The sequence below is a fragment of the Rhinatrema bivittatum genome, chromosome 4, assembly GCF_901001135.1.
Source record: "Rhinatrema bivittatum chromosome 4, aRhiBiv1.1, whole genome shotgun sequence".
Taxonomy (NCBI): Eukaryota; Metazoa; Chordata; class Amphibia; order Gymnophiona; family Rhinatrematidae; genus Rhinatrema; species Rhinatrema bivittatum.
In genome coordinates this window covers 118,725,853-118,749,719 of record NC_042618.1, presented here as the reverse complement: position 1 = coordinate 118,749,719, position 23,867 = coordinate 118,725,853, and the positions used below count along the sequence as shown (strand labels likewise).

At 45.2% G+C, this 23,867-nt stretch overlaps 1 protein-coding gene across 6 annotated transcripts in view; it reads right to left on the bottom strand.

Moving 5' to 3' along the window:
• LOC115090090 (cytochrome c oxidase assembly protein COX16 homolog, mitochondrial) overlaps positions 1-23,867 on the bottom strand; it is a 167,150-nt gene that overhangs the window by 121,447 nt on the left and 21,836 nt on the right. For all 6 annotated transcript variants that reach the window (XR_003856304.1, XM_029598766.1, XM_029598764.1 and 3 more), the window contains one exon: positions 13,705-13,782. Coding sequence is in view for 5 of the 6 variants with exons in the window: in XM_029598766.1 (XP_029454626.1) it covers positions 13,705-13,782 (78 nt within the window). In the remaining variant the exon portion in view is untranslated. The remainder of the gene's footprint in view (positions 1-13,704; positions 13,783-23,867) is intronic.

The window sequence follows — 23,867 nt, the reverse complement described above, 5'->3', positions numbered from 1 at the left end:
CAGCAAGGGCGTGAACCTCGGGGGCGTCCCCCCGTAGTGACATCATCTACTTCCAATATAAAAGGTCTTTACTTTTGCTAACAACTTGAGTTAGCAAGGACCCCATTTGGTCTTGCTTCAGCTGTCCAAGTTACTTGCACTGCTGCTCTGCCTCTTCGAACTTACCAGGGTTACCCACTCCTCGGGGGCCCCGCTCTCTTCTCTTGTTTTCAGATTGCTAAGACGAGATCTGGTACTCGCTCCTCGAGGGCCTTCATCCCTGAATGCTCAGAAGACTCCTTACTGCCTGGAAGCGATGGCAGACGTGAACACTGTGAGTGTCCTTTCCAGTTGCATATAGGAACCAGTACTCGCTCCTCGAGGACCCATGTTCCTAGAGCACTGAAGACTCTATTGCAGGTACGGAGATCGTGAGTTATTACAGATTGCAGATAGGAACTGGTAATCACTCCTCGAGGGCCTATATTCCTAAAACCTTACAAAGACTCTTTTCTATTTCAGAAGTATTTCATATACAGATATTTTGAGTTCTTATTATAGTCTACCTAGAAACCATTACAGAGATAATTAACTGTGAGTTACCATCGCTCTCTCAGAGCTGTTCCTGGAACCAGGTACTCGCTCCTTGAGGGCCTAACTCTCTCCAACTACTGAGCTTTATTAATATCTATGTGAGTGTATCATTTACTTCTGGTTATGTATCCAGCATACCCTGTCTACTCACTATCTATGAGTCTCTCTCTACAGCTCAGCTAAACCCGGAGATTGCAGTTCCAGGATTTGAAGGACTTCAGCCCTGCCGGGCGCATCAGCTCACTGCTGCCACCTCTGGTGGTTCTACTAACCTGTCTAATAAAGAACTATCTGTGTCTGTCTCCATACCAAAGCCTAGCCGGTGGTCCCTCTCAGGATATCCTCCTGGGGGCGCTGTCATATGCCATCGGCCCAAGGATTCACCATTCTACATTAGAGTGCTCATCTCTCACATTTCAAGAGCTGAGTATAACAAACTGCTACCTTGCAGTCTACCCTCAACTGTTGCTGACATCTCCTCTATAGGAGCAACTCCATAGCAGCTCCTGTTACAATTGCTACGCAGCAGTCCTAACTTATAACAGACTGATAACTCCTAGCAGACACTCTAACAGATTTGCCATCTCCGCAGCAGATCCTACATCAGATAGAGAACTCCGCCCTCCTGGCGGGGTGATCGACATCAGATCGCAAACCCCGCCCTCCTGGCGGGGCTCAGCGTCAACAGATTGCTAACTCCGCCCTCCTGGCAGAGCTGGTCATCAACAGGGAGAGATATTGGCAGGTGGAGGAGTTGGGGCCTGAGAGGGCAAACTGGCCAGGGGAGTAGGGAGAGCGAGTGGAAGGGACACCCTTACAGTGAATTTCTAGGGAAATTCTGCTCAAAATATTTAAATTTCTGCAACTTTAAGTAACAACTTTTTTCTGTAATAATTTAAAATGTAATTACTTAAAGACTGTCAAAGTAAATTGTGTTATTTTGACCAATATAAAGTTTGCTGAATTTTGCAGAATTTTAAATTCTTTTGCGCAGAATTCCCCCAGGAGTAATACTGTGATGTCAATTTGTTCCATCTCCATCTGCTGACAGAGTTGCATCACCCACTGGTCCTGAGTCCATCTGTCTACATGCTAGGAAAAGAACCATATTAAAGCAACAGCACTGCTGGGCTTCCGAGGTAAGGAAGAGGCAACTGTGGATTAATCTAGAAAGAGGGAATGAAATACCTACTTATATTGGTGTAAAATACAGACCTCCATCACAAACAGAGGAGATGAAGAAAGATTTAATGGAGGATATTCACAGGATTGCTGAGAAAGGGGAGGTGCTGCTGCTGGGGGATTTCAATCTGCCAGATGTTGATTGGGCCATCCCAGCTGCAGTTATTTTCTAGAAGCAGGGAAGATCCTGGATTCTCTGCAAGAACTGCTCTGTCACCTGGTAACAGGACCCACAAGGGAGGTGGCGATACTGGACCTGGTGCTTACGAACAGGAACAATATTTCTGATGATGCAGTGGATGATCATCTGGGATCCAGTGAACACCGGATGGTGTGGTTCAATATTAGGACACACGTGTTGAAGGCTCATTCTGAGGTGAGGGTCCTAGGCTTCAGGAAAACTAACTTTCTTAAAATGGGGGGGGGGGGGTGGGGGGAGTACCTCAAGGAGTCATTAATTGGATGGGAAAATCTGGGGGAAGTAGAAAGGCAGTGGGCAAAACTAAAAGGAGATATCATAAGGGCAACTAATCTTTTTGTTAGAAAGGTAAGTAAAGGGAAGAGGAAAAAGAGGCCATTATGGTTTTGTAAAGAAGTAGCTGAAAAGGTAAGGGAGAAAAGGTTAGCATTCGTAAACTACAAAAGATTGCAAAAAGAGGAAGACAGACGACAATATATGGAGAAATTAAGAAGGTGGGAAAATAGTCCGTAATGCAAAAATTCAAATAGAAGAAAAAGATAGCAAATATCGTAAAAGAGGGGAGACAAATTTATTTATTTATTTATTTTAAGATGTTTGTGACAGAAGGAAGTGCAAAAGTGGCAAGGGAGCAATATATAGAGGCTGATGAGGAAAAAGACAACTATTTCGGTTCGGTATTCACTGTGGAAGGGCCTGGAGCAGGACCACATAAAAAGAATAAAACTGGAAGTGAGGTAAACCTCAATCGATTTTCAGAACAGTATGTTCGTGAGGAGCCAACTAAACTTAAAGAGATAAAGCCGGATGGAATACATCAGAGGGGACTAAGGGAGCTTAGAGATGTTCTGGCAGCTCCACTGGCTAACATTTTCAATGCTTCTTTAGAGCCTGGAGTGGTCCCAGAGGACTGGAAAAGGGTGACTGGGGTTCCTATTCATAAAAGCAGGAGTAAGAAGGAGGCTGGGAGCTACAGAGCAGTTAGTCTTACCTCTGTGGTGAACAAACTAATGGAACTGCTGCTAAAACATAGGATAGTGCAATTTTTGGAACCCAATGGATTGCAAGATCCAAGGCAGCAAGGTTTTACCAGAGGTATATCCTGTTAGATGAATCTGATAAATTTCTTTGATTGGGTGACCAGGGAGTTGGATCAAGGAAGAGTGCTAGATGTAGTGTACTTAGATTTCAGTAAAGCCTTTGACATGGTTTCACACAGGAGACTTATAAATAAACTGAGCACTCTTGGTATGGAACCTAGAGTGACTGACTGGGTGGTGACAAAGGGTAGTGGTAAATGTCGTTTTTTTGAGGAGGGAAGTGTTGCTGGCAGTTGCCTCAGGGATTGGTCCTTGAACAGATTCTTTTCAATATTTTTGTGAGCAATATAACAGAAGGATTGTGGGAAAAGGTTTGTCTTTTTGCTAATACCAAAATCTGTAACAAGGTGGACAGCCAGGAAGGTGTGGAAAACATAAGGAGGAATATAGCAAAGCTCAAGGAATAGTCTAAGACAGCTAATATTTAATGCTAAAAAGTGCAAAGTAATGCATTTAAGATGCAAAAAAAAAATACAATGGAAAGGTACAGTATTGGAGGTAAAATCTGTATAAGAACAAAGGAAGAGGGGGATCTGAGGGTCATTGCATCTGATGATCTTAAGTTGGCCAAACAGATGACTAAAGCAATGGTAAAAGCCAGAAAGATCTTTGGCTGCATCGGGAGAGGAATGGTCAGCAGAAAAAAGGAGGCAATATAGCCCCTGTATAGCTCCCTAGTGAGACTTCATTTGCAATACTATGTACAATTCTAGAGACCGCACATTCAAAAGGATCGAAACAGGATGGAGTTGATCCAAAGGTGGCTATTAAAATGGTCAGTGGTCTTCGTTCTAAAGCATAGAGGGAAAGTCTGAAAGATCTAAACATGAACACCCTAGAGAAAAAGTGAGATAGGGGTGATATGATAGAGACAATTAGTATAGCTGTGTTTAAAAAAGGATTGGATAAGTTCTTGGAGGAGAAGTCCATTACCTGCTATTAATTAAGTTGACTTAGAAAATAGCCACTGCTATTACTAGCAGCGGTAACATGGAATAGACTTAGCTTTTGGATACTTGCCAGGTTCTTATGGCCTGGATTGGCCACTGTTGGAAACAGGATGTTGGGCTTGATGGACCCTTCGTCTGACCCAGTATGGCATGTTCTTATGTTCTCATCTCAAAAGTTTCCATGCACAGGAGGTAAGCCTCTTTCAATAGAAAGCAGACTCTACAACAAGGGGATCATATGATGAAGGTGAAAGGGGATAGACTCAGGAGAAATCTTAGGCATTATTTCTTTACAGAGAGAATGATGGATGCGTAGAAAAGCCTCCTAGTGGAGGTAATGTAGACAAAACCAGTATCTGAATTGAAGAAAGCATATGTGGAACCTGAGCGGTGATCCCTCGGCTGGAAGAACAATTCTAGACTGACTACAGCCTTTTCAAAACACTGTTTTATAGCTTCAACTAAACAAACATTAGCAGACTGTTTAACTTCAGAACAGTGTATTCTCAATACTCACAGCTTTTTTGCAGCTTCACTCAATACTCACACCTTCGTTACAGCTCAATGTTTGGGCAGCATTATTCTACAGCTGCTTTCCTCATGGAGATCTGGGTCTGATCTGACTAACCCACCTGGGTCCCAACTCTTATTCCTCATCTGCTGGGCCCCATCCACAGAGTTCTCTCTCGTAGGGGAATTAAGGTGGACCAGGCATCTAGCCTGGTCCTACACAGGTTTAAGGTGGAAAATAGAGGTTCTGCTTCAAAAACTTGGACAAATACAGGGGATCGCTCAGAAAGTGATGGGAATTATAATGCTAAATTAATTGGAGAGATGGGCACTAGATGGGCCATATGGTCTTTTTCTGCCATCATGTTTCTTTGTCCTATGAGGGAGAGCAGTGACTGAACTGAATGAGGATCATGAGGGAAGAGATGACATGAGATATAGGCCAAACTTGACTTTATATAGCTAGAAACAAGCTGAACAAAAAGAGTACAAAATTCAACATTTTTGCTAATGTGATTAAGAAATGTAAGAAAGTCACCTGCAGAGTATGCAAACGGTTTGCCTTTACAGATTACAAAAATGGAATGGACTAGTGAGAAAAATCCTCCTTTTAGAGCAAGAAAGGTAAATATCGCCAGCCATTTAACTAAACAGGTAAGAAGTTCAGACTAGGAAAATGTCAGTGATATCTGTTGAAGATAACCACATGTGACTATATGGATGTTATATTTGAACATCGGAAGAATTACTGAAACATTTTTATCTGCTTCCGCCAAATATATTCCGCAGCCTATAGAGATTTATATCAAATCTTTTAATGCATAAAATCTTAACATTAGATTTATCTATCATAGAATTATGTGTATAAAGACAGCCAACTAGTCTAGTAGTTACAAAGTTTAAAGATGTAGTATTCATGATTGAAGTCCTCATTAAAACTTAAGGAAATATTTAAAAAAAAATCCACAGTCAACTATGTTATTTAAAATTCCCACCTGAGCTAATCAGAAAATCTCACAACATTTAAAAAAAAAGTTACAAGCATTCTTTTGACTTTGTTTAATGATAAAATAGGAAGCATTTTCAAAATATTTAGAAAATTGACTGAAAGGAAGAGTTATATTTTCATATATCTTTTATATTTTTAAATCAAATTTGCAAATATGAGTAATTTTTTTTTAACATTGTACATTAATGAGCATGAGGTGTGTAGAATCTTGCTGCAACAAACTTGGTAGAAAATTCTATGTTCTCATGCTTGTAATATTTAAGACATTAATTAGGGACCAAAGTTTATAGGGAAAATATTTTGCATGCTGTAAACAAATTTATGGAGAATGCTTACAATGATACATTTTGTAACCTATGCAATTTCACTAACATTTCACTCAAATGATAGCCACATACAAAAATGTTGTAGCACATAACTTTGCATTTACTTTATCATATTGCACTTCATTGGGAATTGTTCTGAGGCCATGTAATATATTTGGTAGAAGTGAATATAAATTTTTCGGTAGCTCTTCCTATGTATAACTGTACCATCCATGTGGTAACATCTTTCCATTTTTCCTAGTTTCTTTCTTTTCAGAGCTTAGAATACCTTCAACAAATATCACTGGTATTTTTTTAGCCTGTACTTTTCAAGTGCTTAGTTAAATGGCCAAGGATCAAATATGTTCACCTTTTTTGCTCTAATCTCAGCATTCTTCTCACTAGTATATGCATACATTTACATAAATTGCACAAACAAAAACAGAATCATTGGTATTCAGATTTTAACTGGCTATATACTACCTAAATAGTAAGTTGGATTAGAGTAAAAATTTTAAAAACACATGCAACAAAAGGGATCAATTTATCCCTGCTGTTTTTGGGCTCCAGAGGGCAACTAGCTCCAGAAATTTCAAGTTTGCCCAATAATGATGGTTATAAAGGGTCTCTTGAGTTGATGAGCGAATATTCAACACTACTGAGAAAATTAATTTGCGGTGTGAAGGAGATGGATTCACCTACCCTCCCACTCAACCACGGATGGTCACACATGGGGTTATGCATGCATCTACTCATGCTGTTTTATTCACCTCCTGCAGCCCCACATATATAAACTTTCATAGTTCCTTTTACAAACTAGAGTAGCTCCTTTTTAGCTCCAGATTTAGCCTTTCTTCTGAAAGAAAGCTAAACAGATTAGGGCTCTTCAGTTTGGACAAGGAAAGATTAAGAGGGGATAGGACAGAGTTTTATAAAATCATGAGTGGTGTGGAACAAATTAATAGGGAACTGTTATTTTCTCTTTCGGGCCTAGAAGATGCTCAATGAAACAAACTGGCAGCAGATTTAACACAAATTTTTAAAAAGTATTTTTTCAGTCTACATACATTTAAGCTGTGGAATTTGTTGTCAGAGGACATGGTCAAGGTTAATAGTATAGCTGGATATAAAAAAGGTTTAAGCAAGGAGGACAGTTCCATTAACAATTATTAGCCAGGTAGATGAGGGAAATGCCAACCCTTACTTCTGAAAAGGAGTAACATTGAAGGATCTCCCCATTAGGATTTGTAATTCCAAATGACTCAGATTGACTGCTATTGAACCCAGGATGCTGGGTTCAATGGACTATTGGTCTTACCCAACAGGGCACTTCTTATGTTCCCATATAGTCTATATAAATTATTTTGTCACTTAGTTTTCTCTTGACAAAAACAGTAAACCAATTTGGCTGTACTTTTTTTTTTATTTATTATTATGGTAAATACTATCTTTGAAGATACAGTGCTGTTTACTCCACAGCAGAGCTTGACACTGAACTTTCTGAAAGCATACAGCTAAACCAGACCAATCTAACACACATACACTCACCACATATGTCTCTCCCCTTCAGTCTTCTCATTTGCATACCTTCTTGCAGATACACACACTATCTATAGCCACACTGTATGTATGCATATATACTTTTGCACTCATGCTCACATTCAACTGAAGGAACAGTAGCAGTGCCTCTTTCTGTCACCATGAGGCTTTCTCAGCCAGGCAAAGAGCTGCAGTATGTGATCTCTGCAGTTTTATGGTGTGCAAAGACACTGCAAGTCAGAATCGGTGCTATCTAAAACAGGCCATGTCTATTTGTGTTCACTTGGGACCACTGTGCTCATTTCTCAGCATGAACAGCAGCCTTTATATATTGAGTGATATACAGTATTCCTTTACAGAGCTGAAAAAGCAAGAGGCGAGAAGGGATTTCTATCATTTCCTCACTGTGGTCAATAAAGGTGGCGTGCAAGTTTGATAGGTCCTGCCGCAAGTGAAACAGATGAAGGCAGGGTCCCTCTATAAATAGAGATGTAATGTACCCTACCCAATCTGTTACAAGTAAGCCCTGGGCGATTGCTTATTCAGATAGATCAGTGTAGTCAGAGAAGGGGGGAGGTTACCACTCAAATACAGGCCCTCCCTTTGAGAGTGCTGGAATGGCCACCTCCCTGGGAAGGTTTTTTAAACAGTTCTCTCTAAAGAGACTATGGGTAGTCCTTTACGGTTTGCTAGCAGTTAGGAGGTAGTGAGGAGATCTTTCTGAGTTCGTTTTTCAGGCCTAATCAGAGGAGTTAGGTACCTCCTGCCTGGTGTCCCTGATCAGGGATGGGAGGGTATTCCCTTCAGGGTTGGTATTTCCCTGTGTGTTGATTTTTTGAGCTATGACACTTTTTTTGGTGGAGGAGACTTGTGAGACCCTGGGTACCACTTGGATTCAGGTCACAAGGAACCCTATGTTGGGGACTGCCCAGGTTAGGGAAGACCTGCCCCCTCCATGCCCTCAGCGAGGAAAGGAAGTGCGGTGGTGACCTGCTAAAAGGAAGAATTCCTATGCTGAATTTTGTTGAAAGGGAAAAGGACTTCGTTTGAGACCCAGGAGGAAGATTTCTGTCTGCCCCTTCCTTCCTGCATTGGAGCAGGGCACGCTGCCCGTTTCCAGGAGATCCCTCCCATCTGAGGTCCAGAAAAGAGAGAAATAACAAAAGATCACCTAACCATGAGTAAGAACAAAGATGAGATCACTGAGGACACCCATCCAGAGTCTTCACCCCAAGGGAGAGAAAGTCTCTTGCACAGAGAGTCAAATCCTATGTTACCATTTTTACCAGTTTGGAAAGGGTTTTTTCATCCAGCTTAAGGATATCCTGCCCACTTATCCACACCCTGGAATATGGATTCTTCCTTTGCCCTGATCTTGAAAGTCATGCACAGATAGAAAAAGTAAGACATTTGTGGAGCAGAGGATTCTGTTAAATATTGTCATTCTAAAATCTGATTGCCTATCAGCATTCAGCTAAAAATCTTTACTAACTCAGTGACCCCAGCATGAATTTTGGGAACAAGCTTCACACACACAGGGCCGGATTTTCAAAAGGTTACGCGCGCCAGGCCTATTTTAAAAAGGCCCGGCGACACGCAAAAAGCCCCAGGACATGTGTAAGTCCCGGGGCGGGGCCAGAGGTCTCCGACAGATCGGCCATTGCCGCTGTGTCGGAGGATTGTGTGTGGGCAGCCTGCTGGCAGGCACAAAACATAAGACAAAGGCCGGGGGGGAGGGGGTAGGCAGTGCGGCACGCGCAAGGTGCGTAATTGTGCACCCCCTTGCGCACGCCAACCCCTGATTTTATAACATTGCGCGCGCATGTTATAAAATCGGGCGAACATGTGCGCATGCACATGTAGGCCGCACGCGCTTCTTTTAAAAATCTTCCCCACAGTGAATGAAAGATACCACTCCCGAGGAGCAATGAGAAATGTGTACCCAACTCACCCTTAGCACTTTGGGTCCTGAAAGAACAAATCTTTTCCCCTACCAACAAAGGATCCACGCCCTGGGGGTAAGAGACTGTGTACAAGCTAGCTTGATGGGATTCCAGCCCCAAAGAGAGACACAATCTTTCATGGCTCCACTGGAGCACAGCTCACTCCCAAAGGTGGTGTTACAGAGATATGGTAACCATGCCTATTTGAGGAATCCTGCTCATATGTGGAGCAGATGAGACTCCCACTAATCGTTCCCCTACTCTTGCAGTCACAGATGCTGTTGTGAGCTGCCAGGCCATGAAAGCATTATAGGGGTTTACTACTGAATGTTCTAAGAAAGCAAAAGCTGTGCTTTGCTATCTGGAGGAGCCAGTACTATAGCTTTATGGGCAAGGTAGCTGTTCATCAATAACAGAGAAGGTAGAAACTAGACATGGAAATATTTTTTGGGGATGAGAGGAGGGTTAGATACTTTTGCCTTTCAAAACTACAGTTCTTCATGCTTAAAGTTACTGTTTTTTCTCTAATAAGAGTCTTTTGTACATGTGTTACTGCTATTTTCCCCGTTGCATCCTATGATGCTGGCCCACTTAAATGTTTAAAAGCATAATTAAATGAGACAGTGAAATGACTGAAGGGTGAGCAAGCATTTTTGACTTCTTGCCCATAGCTCATGTTGTTGTCACAGAACGAGCATACTCTGTGATCTTTCTCTGTCTAATTCCAGATGTTGCTGACATCAGCAGAGAGACTCTGTATATCTGAGAAAGAATAATGAGCTTCATTCATATTGTAATGAAGCCAATAATGTAGCATAACCTGGATAACAGGAGGTCCAAGACCCCTGCATAAAAGAAGCGAGTCTGGGTTGCCAATGTGCACAGGGCCTGTTGGCATTTTTCAAACTAGGTATATGATCATTTTTATTCATTCACAGTGATGAATACATTTTTGCTGGAAACTTGTTTTAAAATCTTAAGCAGAAATAATTCAAACAAAAAACGCTCGATGAAACTTTATAACTTACTAGAAATACCTAAATTACAAAATTAAGTCTGAAAGCAATAAACAACTTTGGGGTAGATCTTTAAAAACTAGCGATCGCGTACTTTTGTTCGCGCACCAGGCGCGAACAAAAGTACGCTGGATTTTATAAGATATGCGCGTAGCCGCGCGTATCTAATAAAATCCGGGGTCGGCGCACGCAAGGGGGTGCACATTTGTGCAACCTGCGCGCGCCGAGCCCAGCGCGGCCTGCTTGTTCCCTCCGAGGCCGCGCCGATTTCGGAGCGGCCTAGGAGGGAACTTTTCTTTGCCCTCCCCCCATCTTCCCCTCCTTTCCCCTACCTAACCCACCCCCCCGACCCTATCTAAAGCCCCCCCAACTTGGCGCGCGTCGGCCGGCAGCCCCGCTCCGTCCTCCGGTCCCGGGAGCTGGTCCGGAGGCCTCGACCACGCCCCCGGGCCGGCACCACGCTCCCGGGCCCGCCCCCGAAACGCCGCGTCGTTTCGGGAACGCCCCCGGACACGCCCCTCTCTCCCCTTTTCGAAAGCCCAGGGACTTACGCGTGCCGGCGCGCGAGGGCCCTGCGCGCATAAATCCTTCCGGATTTACGCGCGCAGGACTTTTAAAATCCGCCCCTTTATGTACCCCCACATATAGGATGCATGTTGTATAAAGTTCCATCTACTAAACTTCTTTTTTTTTTTTTTTAAACGTACATAGATGAAACCACCACTAATTTCTTCCAGCTCTGTCTTTTTTATGGGCAGTCCCCTAAATAAAATCATCCAGCACGTGACAAAACATGCATTTGTCAAGGATGTAGAATGTTGATTAGTTACTTCCTGAAACTTGAGCAAGTCACGCGCATTGTCTATCACATATGTTCAACGCTAACTCCCAGCATTCCACTACATACTCTTGAGATCACACCACCATCTAATATAGCATGCTCCCCCTCAGAAATTGACATATTCTCTCCCTCCCTCTCTTCCTGCTCCTATGTGCCCACAAACTAGGCATCAAATCATTAAGCAGAAATTAATGGGACTCATTAAAATAGTGGGAAGTGGCGGGGCCACGATTAGGCGCAAGATTCATTACAGAAAGATATGCAACTTTGCTGAAACTCTTCTCAAATAACTGCCTGAAGGATTCCATTTCAGTCCTAAAAACCCTCCTGCCCAAATAAAGGTTAAATAAAAAATTTTTTAAAAAGTCATTAGGCAGCTTATCGACTATGCAGCAATCAGGGTTTAAAAGCAGCACTTAAACCTGAGTTTCTTCAACATGCATAAATTCCCAATGTTTAATAAAAAGCTCATAAAGGAGTAAATCCCTACTATACGAAGCATTTCAACAGCATGAACTTTCTGGATTGGCTAAGCTAGTATAATGTAAATGTAATATTGGCCTTCAAAATATTAAGAGGGAGTGGTTCACCACATTTGCAAAATAGTCTGAGATGGCATGAGACAGCAAGAAATCTGAGTTCAACTGGAAAACATCTAGTGCAATTGGTACCACCTAAAAAGTTCTTTATTTGAGATTGTTCAACAGATCTTTTTCGGCTTCTGCCTCAATACTATGGACCAGTCTCCAATTTGACATAAGAGCCGAAACCAATTTAAAGTTATTTCAGAAACAACTGAAAACATGGTTGATGTCTACAATCTTCAATTAATCACATACTAAGTAACCTTCAAGGGTCGTTAATGGTTGTAAGCACTGTTATTTGATCTAGATAACAGTATTAAGGAGATCTAGTAGAAGTAATCACTGGTATGGGATAATGGTAGTTGGCAATTAGTGTATAAATGTATTTTATTATTTTTAATGTTACATTGTATTTTTGTATATTGTATTTTGTTTTATAATTGTACATCGCTTTGGGCATTTTTAACAATAAGGTGATTAATATAATGTAATAAATAAATAACATATGCTGCTTTAATACAGTAAAAATGAACAGAAATAAAGGTTAAAGAAAAACAAATATATCTATATATATATAGATATAGACATATATTTTTTTTTACCACTTCCCCCTGTCCCCCTCTCCCTCCCTACCCACCCTCCACCTGAAATGCTCCCTCCTAGTTCTTTATGGTCTTTTACTAATTGTTGGCTCCCCTTCATAACACTTCTCCATTGTTATTCTCTCCCCTAGACTCTATTTATTTATTCATGCTTCTAGTTATCGGTTAAACTTACTACTTGTTTATTGTCTCTAGTTAATATGTTTTATTGTAAAGCGCTTTGCTGAATTAATGTTGCTTGTAAACTGAGGTGATGTGCCACACGTGCCGCGGTATATAAAATATATAGATAATATCTTTTTTTGCATTAACTTATTCATTTCTTCACAAGCTTTTGAGAGCTACTTGAATTCTAACCTGAAGATGAGAGTATTAGTTTTTGAAAACTTGTGAAGAAATGTATCAAGTTAATCCAATAAAAATGTATCGCTATATATATATTTTTTTCTTAATCTTTCTGTGTATTCAAGTGGATTAACACAGCTGCCAAATTACAGTAACTATTTCATATTCCAGTCTTAACTTTCTCTGTTTCCAATATAACCACTATTCTTATTACTGAAAGTGTGCAATGCTCATCTTCGTTAAAGATGTAACACTCTTCTCCTGTTTCAAGACCCCGAGTCATACTTTTGATGTCTGTGTGTAATCAGGGTCCCTTAAATCTATGGTAACTTGGGAATAAAAAAAGCCACAGAGAAAGATGAAGCACATAATATTTATACACTAATTCGTAATCATCCCTAGATGTATACATACATATACATGAGTATAAGAAGCCTAAAATTACACTTGCCACAGAGACAATCCCCTTTTTAAACAAAGAGTACTACCTACATCCCTCAAATCATCATCTTTTTTGTTTTATGGTTCTGCTCTGCCCTCTGGTGGCTTAATTCCATGTTTAAAAATGTTGTCCTCACAAAAGAGCTATCAATATTACAATCATGTAAATATCCTATGGATAATTCAATGGCATATATTGTAGCAATTTTCAAAAGCCCACTTATACAGGTAAAGTGCATTTACACATGTACAACACAATTTTAAGCATGTAAATACTTCTTAAAATGAATGAAAAAACACTCTACACCAGAAGCCTTAGTTTTAAGTACACTCCTGTGGCCTATGATTATAAATTACAAAAATGTTCATTCCAGCAGAATTCTGTTAAATGTTGCTTACTGTGGCAAGCATGAAACAGCATGGAAAATTCTTAAGCTGCAAGCTAGGATAGTGTTCTCACCAGAACTATAATTACAAGCATAGCTTACACAAATAACTTCCCTGATGACCTAAAAACTGGTTGTACAATGGAAACCAAAGTTCAAAGCAAAATTTCTTAACTTACCTTTCCATGGCGCTTGTGGGCATCATATCGAATTTGGGTAAATTCACGGAGGCCAAATGAACCACCAATAATGAGCAACTAAACAGATAAATATCAAAACAGTAGCACTTTAGAAGTTGCAGCTAGAAGATGGTACAAAAGTAAGGAGAAAAATGTTTTCATTTTCAGCTGAAATGTCCTGGAGCAAAGAGGCTACTTGAAGGAAGATAAAGGTGTCACTGTAACATTTTTTAACCACATTTTTCTATCATTTCAACCTATTTCCCCTGATCTCAATTATTCCAGTATGGCAGGAGGCCTCCTCTGAGATAATGTTCATCAATGCCACTTGAGCTGAGAATGCTGAATCAAAATACATCCAAGCATGACATGCCATACTGGGTCAGACAAAAGATCCATCAAGCCCAGTATCCTATTTCCAACAGTGGCAAATCCAGGTCACAAGTACCTGGCAGGATCCCAAGAGATAGAGATATTCCAAGCTGCTTATTCCTGGAATAAGCACTGTGGATTTCTGCAACTCCACCTGAATAATGGTTTATGGACTTTTCCTCCAGGAACTTCAAACCTTTTTTTAATATAGATGTGAATCAGTTCGGGAATCGTTTCCGGTATCGTGTTCGTAGAATCACGGGAAATCTTCGTTTCCCACAGTTCTCACTGCTTTTTTTTTTCGGCTGTCCCGAGCCGAGAAAAAAACCCCACCCCGACACTTTAAATCTAATTATTTAGCATCCCCCACCCTCCCGACCCCCCAAAACGTTCCTAAAGTACCTGGTGGTCCAGCGAGGGTCCCGGGAGCAATCTCCCACTCTCAGGCCATCGGCTGCCAGGAAACAAAATGGCACCGATGGCCCTTTGCCCTTACCATGTGACAGGTGCTATCGGTACCATTGGCCAGCCCCTGTCACATGGTAGGAGCAATGGACGGCCAGCACCATCTTAAAAAATGGCACGGGCCATCCATTGCAACTACCATGTGATAGGGGCCGGCCAATGGCACCGATAGCCCCTGTCACATGGTAAGGGCCAAGTTCCATCGGCGCCATTTTGATTAGTGGCAGCCGACGGCCCGAGAGCGGCAGATCACTCCCGGGACCCCGCTGGACCACCAGGTACTTTAGGAATGTTTTTTTTTGGGGGGGGGGGGGTCGGGAGGGTGGGAAATTCTAAATAATTAGATTTAAAGGGTTGGGATGGGTTTGGGGTTTTTTTTCTGCGTGCCCTTTCTTCCTCCCCCCCCAAAACGATAAGAAAACCACACGAAAATTTCATGGGGTTTTTCTATCACTTTCGGGGACCCCCCCGATACTTGACGGATTAGAAAATATCGTACAATATTTTCATCAGTCAGAAAAACGATTCACATCCCTATTTTTTAATGCAGCTACATTAATAGCTTTCACGAATCCTCTGGCAACAAATTCCAGAGCTTAGTTATGCATTGAGCATACACATATTTTCATTTATTAATTTTAAATGTACCCCTACAAAATACTTTTTTCTGCATTAGAGACCGAAGAAACATCAGCAATAGATTTTGAAGCGATTTCCAAAAGTCACCCAATGCATCCAGAAGCCCTTCAACAGAATTACATGTCAGAAAAGACAACAGCTTCTGCTGGGAGATTCAATTATCAGAGGATCCAAATTGGGAGTACATTTTGATAGTGACATAACAGTTAAATGCCTTCAGGATCCTCAGTTAGTATAAATACAAACCAGATAGTCCAAGTCATTGAAGAAGAAAGAAGAGACTTTGATGTCAGAGTTATCATCCATCTGGGGATCAACGACCTCAACAGAAATGGTATCCATGAAGTAAAGAAATATTTCCAAAATCTAGGAAAGATAAGACACACTGCAAAGACTATTGCCTTTTTGGAAGTATTACATGTTCATGGAAAGGGTAATGAGAAGATAAAGATCACTTCCACCGCCATGGTTCTTTAAATTGTTATGAATATGTTGTGATAGGTGCAGGACAGACTCATTTCAGATAAAATGAGCAGGTTGAAGTGTTAAAGAGTTGTATGGATGTGATTTTGGAGATTCCACCCCCTGAAGCAGATTGGTTTTCGAAACATGGATCCATGTCTGGTTGTATGACCTTTTCGCCGTGGCAAGATAAGAACTTTTCAAATTGAAGTTACTCATACTTTTCTGAGAGTGATCACTAATGCTCACTGTACTGGATGTTTTACGAAGCTTTTCATGAAAAGTTAGTTATAAATGAACAAATTAATAATAAAGTAAAGTGGACTTTAAACTAAGAACAGCTCTGTGATGTTACAAGCTGTTGGAGTGTCAGTCCTACAGATATTCAATATAAAAAGAAAAAATATAAAAAAGAAAAAGAATAAAATAGTTTTGAAACAAATGACCAGTTGACCACTTCTTTAATTTGATAAATCTTCATAATAGGTCTCTGGATTTCAGATTTTTTGGGTTTTGTTGCAATTAATAAGAAGATATGCCATATTGACAATTTCAATTCCTGGCTCAAAAACTGGTGCATAGAAAGTGGTTTTGGATACATTGGAGGCTGGAGTCGAGTATGAAGCAGTAAAAGGCTATATGGAAAGGATGGCCTACATTTGTCAGTAGCAGGAAAGAGAATGCTATCTGAGAAATTCAGATCATATATTACAAGGCATTTAAACTAAAGAATGGGGGTGGCAGGAGACAGACAATAAAAGGGACATGTCACCCCCAAGCAATAAAAGCTATAAAAGATGAGGGAGGAGAAAACAACAAAATCAATCAGCTCAAAAAAGCAGAACAGGTGTCTAAGAAGCAAAACAAATCAAGGGAAAGTAAGTGGAAAGCTATGACTACAAATGCCCGTAGTTTGGTCAATAAAATCCCAGACCTGCAGGCCTTAATTGTGAGCGGACTTGGACATTGTTGCTGTTATGGAGACATGGCTCACAGAGTCTCACGATTGGGATGTGGCCATCCCGGGCTATAACTTGTTAAGAAAGGATAAAGAGGACAGAAAATGGGGAGGAGTAGCTCTTTATATCAAAAATAACATCCAAGCAACTGAACTGCAAGGAATGTGGGGTAGAGAAGAAGCATTATGGGCTGTCCTAAAAAAAGATGATGGTGCATCCATTTTCACTGGAGTGGCTTAAAGGCCTCCCAACTCAAAAGGAAGAACTGGACAGGGATCTGATCGAAGACATCCAAAAGGTGGAAAAAAAAAAAAAGGGAAAAGTATTGATTGAGATTTTAACCTGCCAGACGTAGACTGGAGAATCCCTTCTGCAGAATCTACCAGAAGAAGAGAGATAGTAGATGTCCTGCAAGGGGCTCTCTTCAAACAAATGGTAATGGAACCAACGAGAGAGGGAGTTATACTTGACCTAGTGCTCACTAATGGAGATAATTGTCTCTAAAATCCAGGCGGGTGCCCACTGCAGCACCAATGATCATCAAACGGTATGGTTTGATAAAACAAATAAGATACAGACAAGTCACACAAAGACCCAAGTTTAGAATTTCAAAAATACAGGCTTTGTCAAAATGGGGAAGTATCTGGAAATAGAACTAGAAGCCTGGGAGAAAATGAGAGCGGTAAAACAGTGGGCCAAACTAAAAGAAGCACGTACAAGAGCAACAAATCTATATGTTAGAAAAGTAAGAGAAATAAGAAACCAATCTGGTTCTCAAAGGTGGTGACTGATAAAATAAAAGCAAAAAGAACAGCGTTCAAGAAATATAAAGGATCCCAAAAAGATAAACACAGGGAAGAATATCTGGTGAAACAGAGGGAGACAAAGAATGAAATCAAGAAAGCAAAATGACAGGTGGAAAAAGGATTGCCAAAGTGGTAAAGTTAGGAGACAAAACATTTTTCAGAAATATCAGAGAAAGAAGAAAGGTCCGAAGTGGTATAGTGAAATTAAAAGGAGACAAAGATCCATGGGGGGGGGGGGGGGGGAGAGCGACAAAGAAATGGCTGAAATATTAAACAATTAAATCAGTTCGGTGTGCACTAAAGACGACCCTGGAGAAGGATTGATGCTAATTGATAAGACTATGGTTGGGGGAGGTGTAGACGAAACTCCATTTATAGAAGAGAATGTATGGGAAGAGGTAGGAAAACTGAAAGTGAACAAGGCCATGGGGCCGGATGAGGTTATTTATTGAAGGAGCTCAGCGATGTGCTGGCGGGTCCGCTGAAGGACCTGTGCAATAGATCCCTGGAAATAGAAGTAGTGTTACAAGATTGGAGAAGAGCAGTGGTGGTCCCGCTTCATAAGAGTGGGAGCAGAGAGGAGGCTGGAAACTACAGGCTGTTTAGCCTCATCTCAGTAGTGGGAAAATTAATGGAGACTCTGTTGAAGGAAAGGATAGTGAACTACCTACAATCCAATGGGTTGCTTGACCTGAGGCAACATGGATTCACCAGGTAAAGATCCTGTCAGACAAATTGGGTGACTAAAAAATTGGATCGAGGAAGAGCGCTCGATGTGATCGACTTGGATTTCAGCAAAGCTTTTGATATGGTCCCGCACAGAAGGCTTATGAATAAAATGAGAAGCTTGGGAGTGAGTGTCAAGGTGTTGGAGTGGAATACAAACTGGTTGCCGGATAGAAAGCAGTGTGATGGTGAATGGAGCCTACTCTGAAGAGAGAACGGTGTTAAGTGGAGTGCCGCAGGGATCGTTGTTGGGACCAGTTCTGTTCAATATCTTTGTGAGCGACATTGTGGAAAGGATAGAAGGTAAAGTTTGTCTATTTGCGGATGATACTAAGATCTGCAACAGAGTGGACACGCTGGAAGGAATAGAGAGAATGAAATGTGATTTAAGGAAGCTTGAATGATGGTCAAAGATATGGCAGCTGGGATTCAATGCCAAAAAGTGCAGAGTCATGCATCTGGGGTGTGGTAATACAAAAAAGCTGTTTGTGATGAGGGGTGAAGGGCTGATGTGCACGGAGCAAGAGAGGGACCTTGGAATGATAGTGTCTAGCGATCTGAAGATTGCGAAGCAATGTGACAAGGCAATAGCTAAAGCCAAAAGAATGCTGGACTGCACAGAGGAATAACCAGTAAAAAAAAAAAAATGGAGATGATAATGCCCTTGAACAAGTCCTTGGTAAGGCCTCACCTGGAGTAGTGCGTTCAGTTCTGGAGATTGTATCTCAAGCAGTCCAGAGAAGGGCAACAAAAAAGAAAATTATTACTTACCTGCTAATTTTCGTTCCTGTAGTACCATGGATCAGTCCAGACAGTGGGTTATGTCCCCAATCCAGCAGATGGAGTCAGTCAAAGCTTCGAGGGGGCGTCACCACTAGTGCTACTACCCCCTCTGCAGGAGTTCAGTATCGAGTATATCAAAGCCCGAGTAAACAAAGAACCCCCAGATTGGATCAAGTTTAATCAACGGCAAAAACAGCCGCATAACCTAAGCAACAAAACCGTACCTGTCCCACCAACGGGTGGGAGGTCAAGAGGTCAGCGTGTCACCCCCAGAAACGGAACTGTGACAAACAGTGAAAAACTGAGAAATCGGGAGAGAGAGAAAGTACTCCCATCCAGTAGCGGCAAAACTGTCGAGCAGAAATAACACCCAAATGCGGTGGGCGTCTGGACTGATCCATGGTACTACAGGAACGAAAATTAGCAGGTAAGTAATAATTTTCTTTTCCCTGTACGTACCTGGATCAGTCCAGACAGTGGGATGTACCCAAGCGTCCCTAAACCGGGTGGGGTCCTGCGAGACCCGCTCGTAGAACCTGCTCACCAAAGTGTCCATAGACCGAGGACGCGAGTTGAAGACGATAGTGTCTAGCGAACGTGTGTAACGACTTCCAGGTAGCCGCTCTACAGATTTCTTGAGAGGAGACTGAGCGGGTCTCCGCCCAAGAGGCCCCCTGAGAGCGTGTAGAATGCGCTACAATACCGGGCGGGGGAGTTCGCCCCGATGTAGGAAGCGGCAATGCCGGCCTTCAACCATCTGGCAATGGTCATCTTCGAGGCCTGGGCGCCCTTCCGCGGGCCAGACCAGAGGACGAAGAGATGGTCAGAAGTCCTGAAATCATTCGTAGCCTCCAGATAGAGGCGCAGGGTGCGCTTGACGTCCAGAAGCCGGAGAGACCTCGGCTCCGAAGAGGAGAAGGCAGGAAGCTCCACCGTCTGATTCACATGGAACGCGGACACTACCTTCGGGAGAAATGAGGGAACAGTGCGAATCGAAACCCCGGAATCCGAGAACCGGAGATAGGGCTCTCTGCACGACAGGGCCTGCAGCTCCGAGATGCGCCGAGCGGAGCAGATAGCCACCAGAAACACCGCCTTGAGAGTGAGATCCTTGATCGTCGCATTCCGCAGTGGTTCAAACGGAGGTCCCGACATGGCCCGGAGCACCAGGTTGAGACTCCAGGAGGGACAAGGATTCCGCACCGGCGGACGCATATGCTTGACACCCTTGAGAAAGCGGAGAATATCCGGGTGTTGTAGCAGAGAACCCCCGTCCCGCAGGAGCGAACCAAGGGCGGCCACCTGAACCCGGAGTGAGTTGTAGGCAAGCCCCTTGTCCACCCCTGCTTGCAGAAATTGAAGGATCTGAGGAACCGAAGCCTCCGTGGGACTCGTGTCCCGTCCGGCACACCACAGCTCGAACACCTTCCAGACCCGCACGTAGGCTACAGACGTCAAAGTCTTTCGAGAACGCAGCAGCGTTGACACTACCGCCTCCTGGTAGCCCCGACGCCAAAGGCGGTGCCTCTCAAAAGCCAGGCCGCAAGACAGAAGAGTTCTGCCTGGTCGAAAAATACCGGGCCTTGGTGAAGGAGGCGGGGGAGATGTCCCAGACGGATGGGTCCGTCGATCACCAGTTGAAGCAGGTCCACAAACCAAGGTCGCCTTGGCCATTCCGGAGCGACGAAGATCACCGGTCCCTGGTGGGCCTCTACGCGGCGGAGTAGTCGTCCCACCAATGGCCACGGCGGGAACGCGTATAGAAGCAGGTTGGCCGGCCACGGGAGTACGAGAGCATCCACGCCCTCCGCTCCTCGCTCTCGCCGACGGCTGAAGAACCAGGGGGCCTTGGTGTTTCGTGCGGACGCCATGAGATCCAGGTGGGGGGATCCCCACCGCCGGACGAGCAGCTGCATCGCCTCGTCGGAGAGGGACCATTCTCCGGGATCCAAGAGCTGACGGCTGAGGAAATCCGCTTGTACATTGTCCACGCCCGCGATGTGCGAGGCCGCCAGGCGGGCCAGATGCCGCTCCGCCCACTGCATCAGTAACTCTGCCTCGAGCGCGACCTGCGGACTGCGAGTGCCGCCCTGTCGGTTGATATAGGCCACTGTCGTCGCATTGTCCGATAAGATCCTGACCTCCCTGTTCCGGAGGAGTGGCAGGAAGTGCTGGAGCGCCAATCTGACCGCTCTGGTCTCCAGGCGATTGATGGACCACTTTGATTCCTCCCCGGACCACGTCCCTTGCGTGGCGCTGCGGTCGCAGACCGCTCCCCATCCTACGAGACTCGCGTCGGTGGTCACCACGACCCAATTTGGCAGATCGAGAGACATGCCGCGGGCCAAGTTCTCCGGATTCATCCACCAGGCCAGACTGTTCCTGGCAAACTGCGGCAGAGGGAGGAGTACCTGGTAGTCCTGCGAGAGCGGCTTCCAGCGGGATAGAAGTGCCCTCTGTAGAGGCCGGAGGTGCGCAAATGCCCAAGGGACCATGTCGATGGTGGAACCCATCACCCCTAGGAGCTGTAGATAGTCCCAGGAGGTGGGAACCGATAACGCAGAGAATCGTTGTATGTGTTCCCGCAGGGCTTGCGCCTTGTCCTGACGTAGGAAAACCGCACCCAGACGGGTGTCGAAGGTCGCCCCCAAGAAGTCCAAGCGTTGCGAGGGTACCAGGGAGCTCTTGGAGAAGTTCACCACCCATCCCAGAGACTGTAGGAACTCTATGACTCTGGCCACAGCCGCCTGACCATGTCGAAAAGACTTTGCTCGAATGAGCCAATCGTCCAGGTAAGGGTGGACTAGAATCCCCTCCTTCCGCAAGGAGGCCGCTACCACCACCATGATCTTGGTGAAGGTGCGCGGAGCCATTGCTAGCCCAAACGGGAGAGCCACAAACTGGAAATGTTGATCCAGGATCTTGAACCGTAGAAGACAATGGTGCTCCCGGCGAATGGGGATGTGGAGGTAGGCCTCCGTCAGGTCCAAGGAGGCCAGGAATTCCCCCCGATGCACCGCCGCGATCACTGACCGCAGCGTTTCCATGCGGAACCGAACCACCCGGAGTGACTTGTTGACTTCCTTCAAGTCCAGGATGGGCCGGTAGGAACCGTCCTTCTTTGGAACCACGAAGTAGATGGAATAATGGCCCGAGCCCACCTCTCCGAAGGGCACGGGCGCAATGGCGCCTATCTCCCAAAGTCTGTCCAGGGTCAGCTGCACCGCCCTTCGCTTGGTGTCCGAGCCGCAAGGGGAGAATATGAACCGTCCCTTTGGAGCGCGGACAAACTCCAAAGCGTAGCCTCGACCGATGGTATCCAAGACCCACTGGTCCGTGGTGATCCGCGCCCACTCCTCGTAGAAGAACGCCAGCCGTCCCCCGATCCTGGGGACGGCGGAGTGGGCGAGCTGAACATCATTGAGAGGATTTGGGAGAGGGTTGCCCAGCTGTGGGAGCGGGACGCGCGGGGCGGCGCCCGCGAAAGGAGCGAGACCAGGGCTGAGACCTGGGGGCAGAGGGCCTGGCTGCCGCCGGTCTGTAGTTCCGATAGCGCCGTTGCGCCCTGGCTCTGGTCCGAGAGGACGAAAACGCCTTTGTGGAGCGATATCTGTCTTCCGGCAGGCGATGAACCGCGTTTTCCCCTAGCGACTTGATGATTTGATCCAAATCCTCCCCGAACAGAAACTTGCCCCTGAATGGCAGGGAGCCCAGACTCGACTTGGAGGAGGTATCCGCCGCCCAGTTGCGGAGCCATAGGAGACGGCGTGCCGCTACCACCGATGCCATGGAGCGGGCGAGGACCCGAAACAGGTCGTAGGAGGCGTCAGCCCCATAGGCAACCGCAGCTTCCAGTCTATCCGCCTGGGCGGCCTCCCCAGGCGGTAGGACCTGAGAGGTGAGCAACTGTTGCACCCAGAGGAGGCTGGCCCGCTGTGCCAGCGAACTACACATCACCGCCCGCAATCCTACCGCGGAGACCTCAAAGACCCGCTTGAGGAAGACTTCCAACTTGCGATCTTGCGCGTCTCTTAATGCCGCACCCCCCGTCACTGGGATGGTCGTCCTCTTCGTGACCGCTGTCACCGCGGAGTCCACTTTAGGTACTTTGATAAGATCGAGAAAATCTTCCGGCAGCGGGTAAAGTCTCTCCATGGTCCGGCTGCCCTTAAAGGAAGCTTCCGGGGCATCCCACTCCCCGGTGAGAAGCTGCAGGAAAGACTCGTGGATTGGAAAAGCTCGAGCTCTCGGCCTCCGGGCTGCCAAGACCGGATCCCCCTTCCTTGAGGAAGTGACCACAGCGGGCGCTACGGGAGCGGGCGGCTCCGGCGGTGGATCGAGGTCCAACTCTTTAATGACTTGTGGCAATAGATCATCCAGCTCTTCCCACTGGAACAGGCGCAGCGTGTGCGGATCATCACCCTCTGAGGTGGAGTCCCCTTGACCCGGATCCGCCGGGTCCGATCCAGGGGAAGCTGGTCCTGTGCCCGCTGCCCCCGAGCCCACCGGGAGCCGGGCGCGGGCGGGAGGTGGAGGGGCCCCCACACCCGCCGGAGCGGGGGGGGCCGGGGAAGGTGGCGCGGGCCGCGATATCTTGCTTGGAGGAGGTCCCGTGGGAGCATCAAGGCCCTGCAGATATGCCGTGTGCATCAAAAGGATAAACTCCGGGGAAAACCCCGGCCTACCCGAAGGGGGCTCCGAGGGGGGGGGGCCCGGGGAAACCGGCCCCTGCCGGGCTGCCTCCGGGTCCGATTCCGGAAATAAACGTGGGGGAGACTCCCCCGCATCCCCGGCCCCAAGCGCTGCCTGTTCCCCTTCAGGGCGCACCGAATGCAATATGGCCGCCGTTCCCGCCAGGACTGGGGGAGGGGCCGGCCCACGCCGCCCGGGCAAGCCTGCCAGGATAGGAAAATCATTGAGGGGCCGCGAGGTGCCTTCCCCCCCGGGGAGA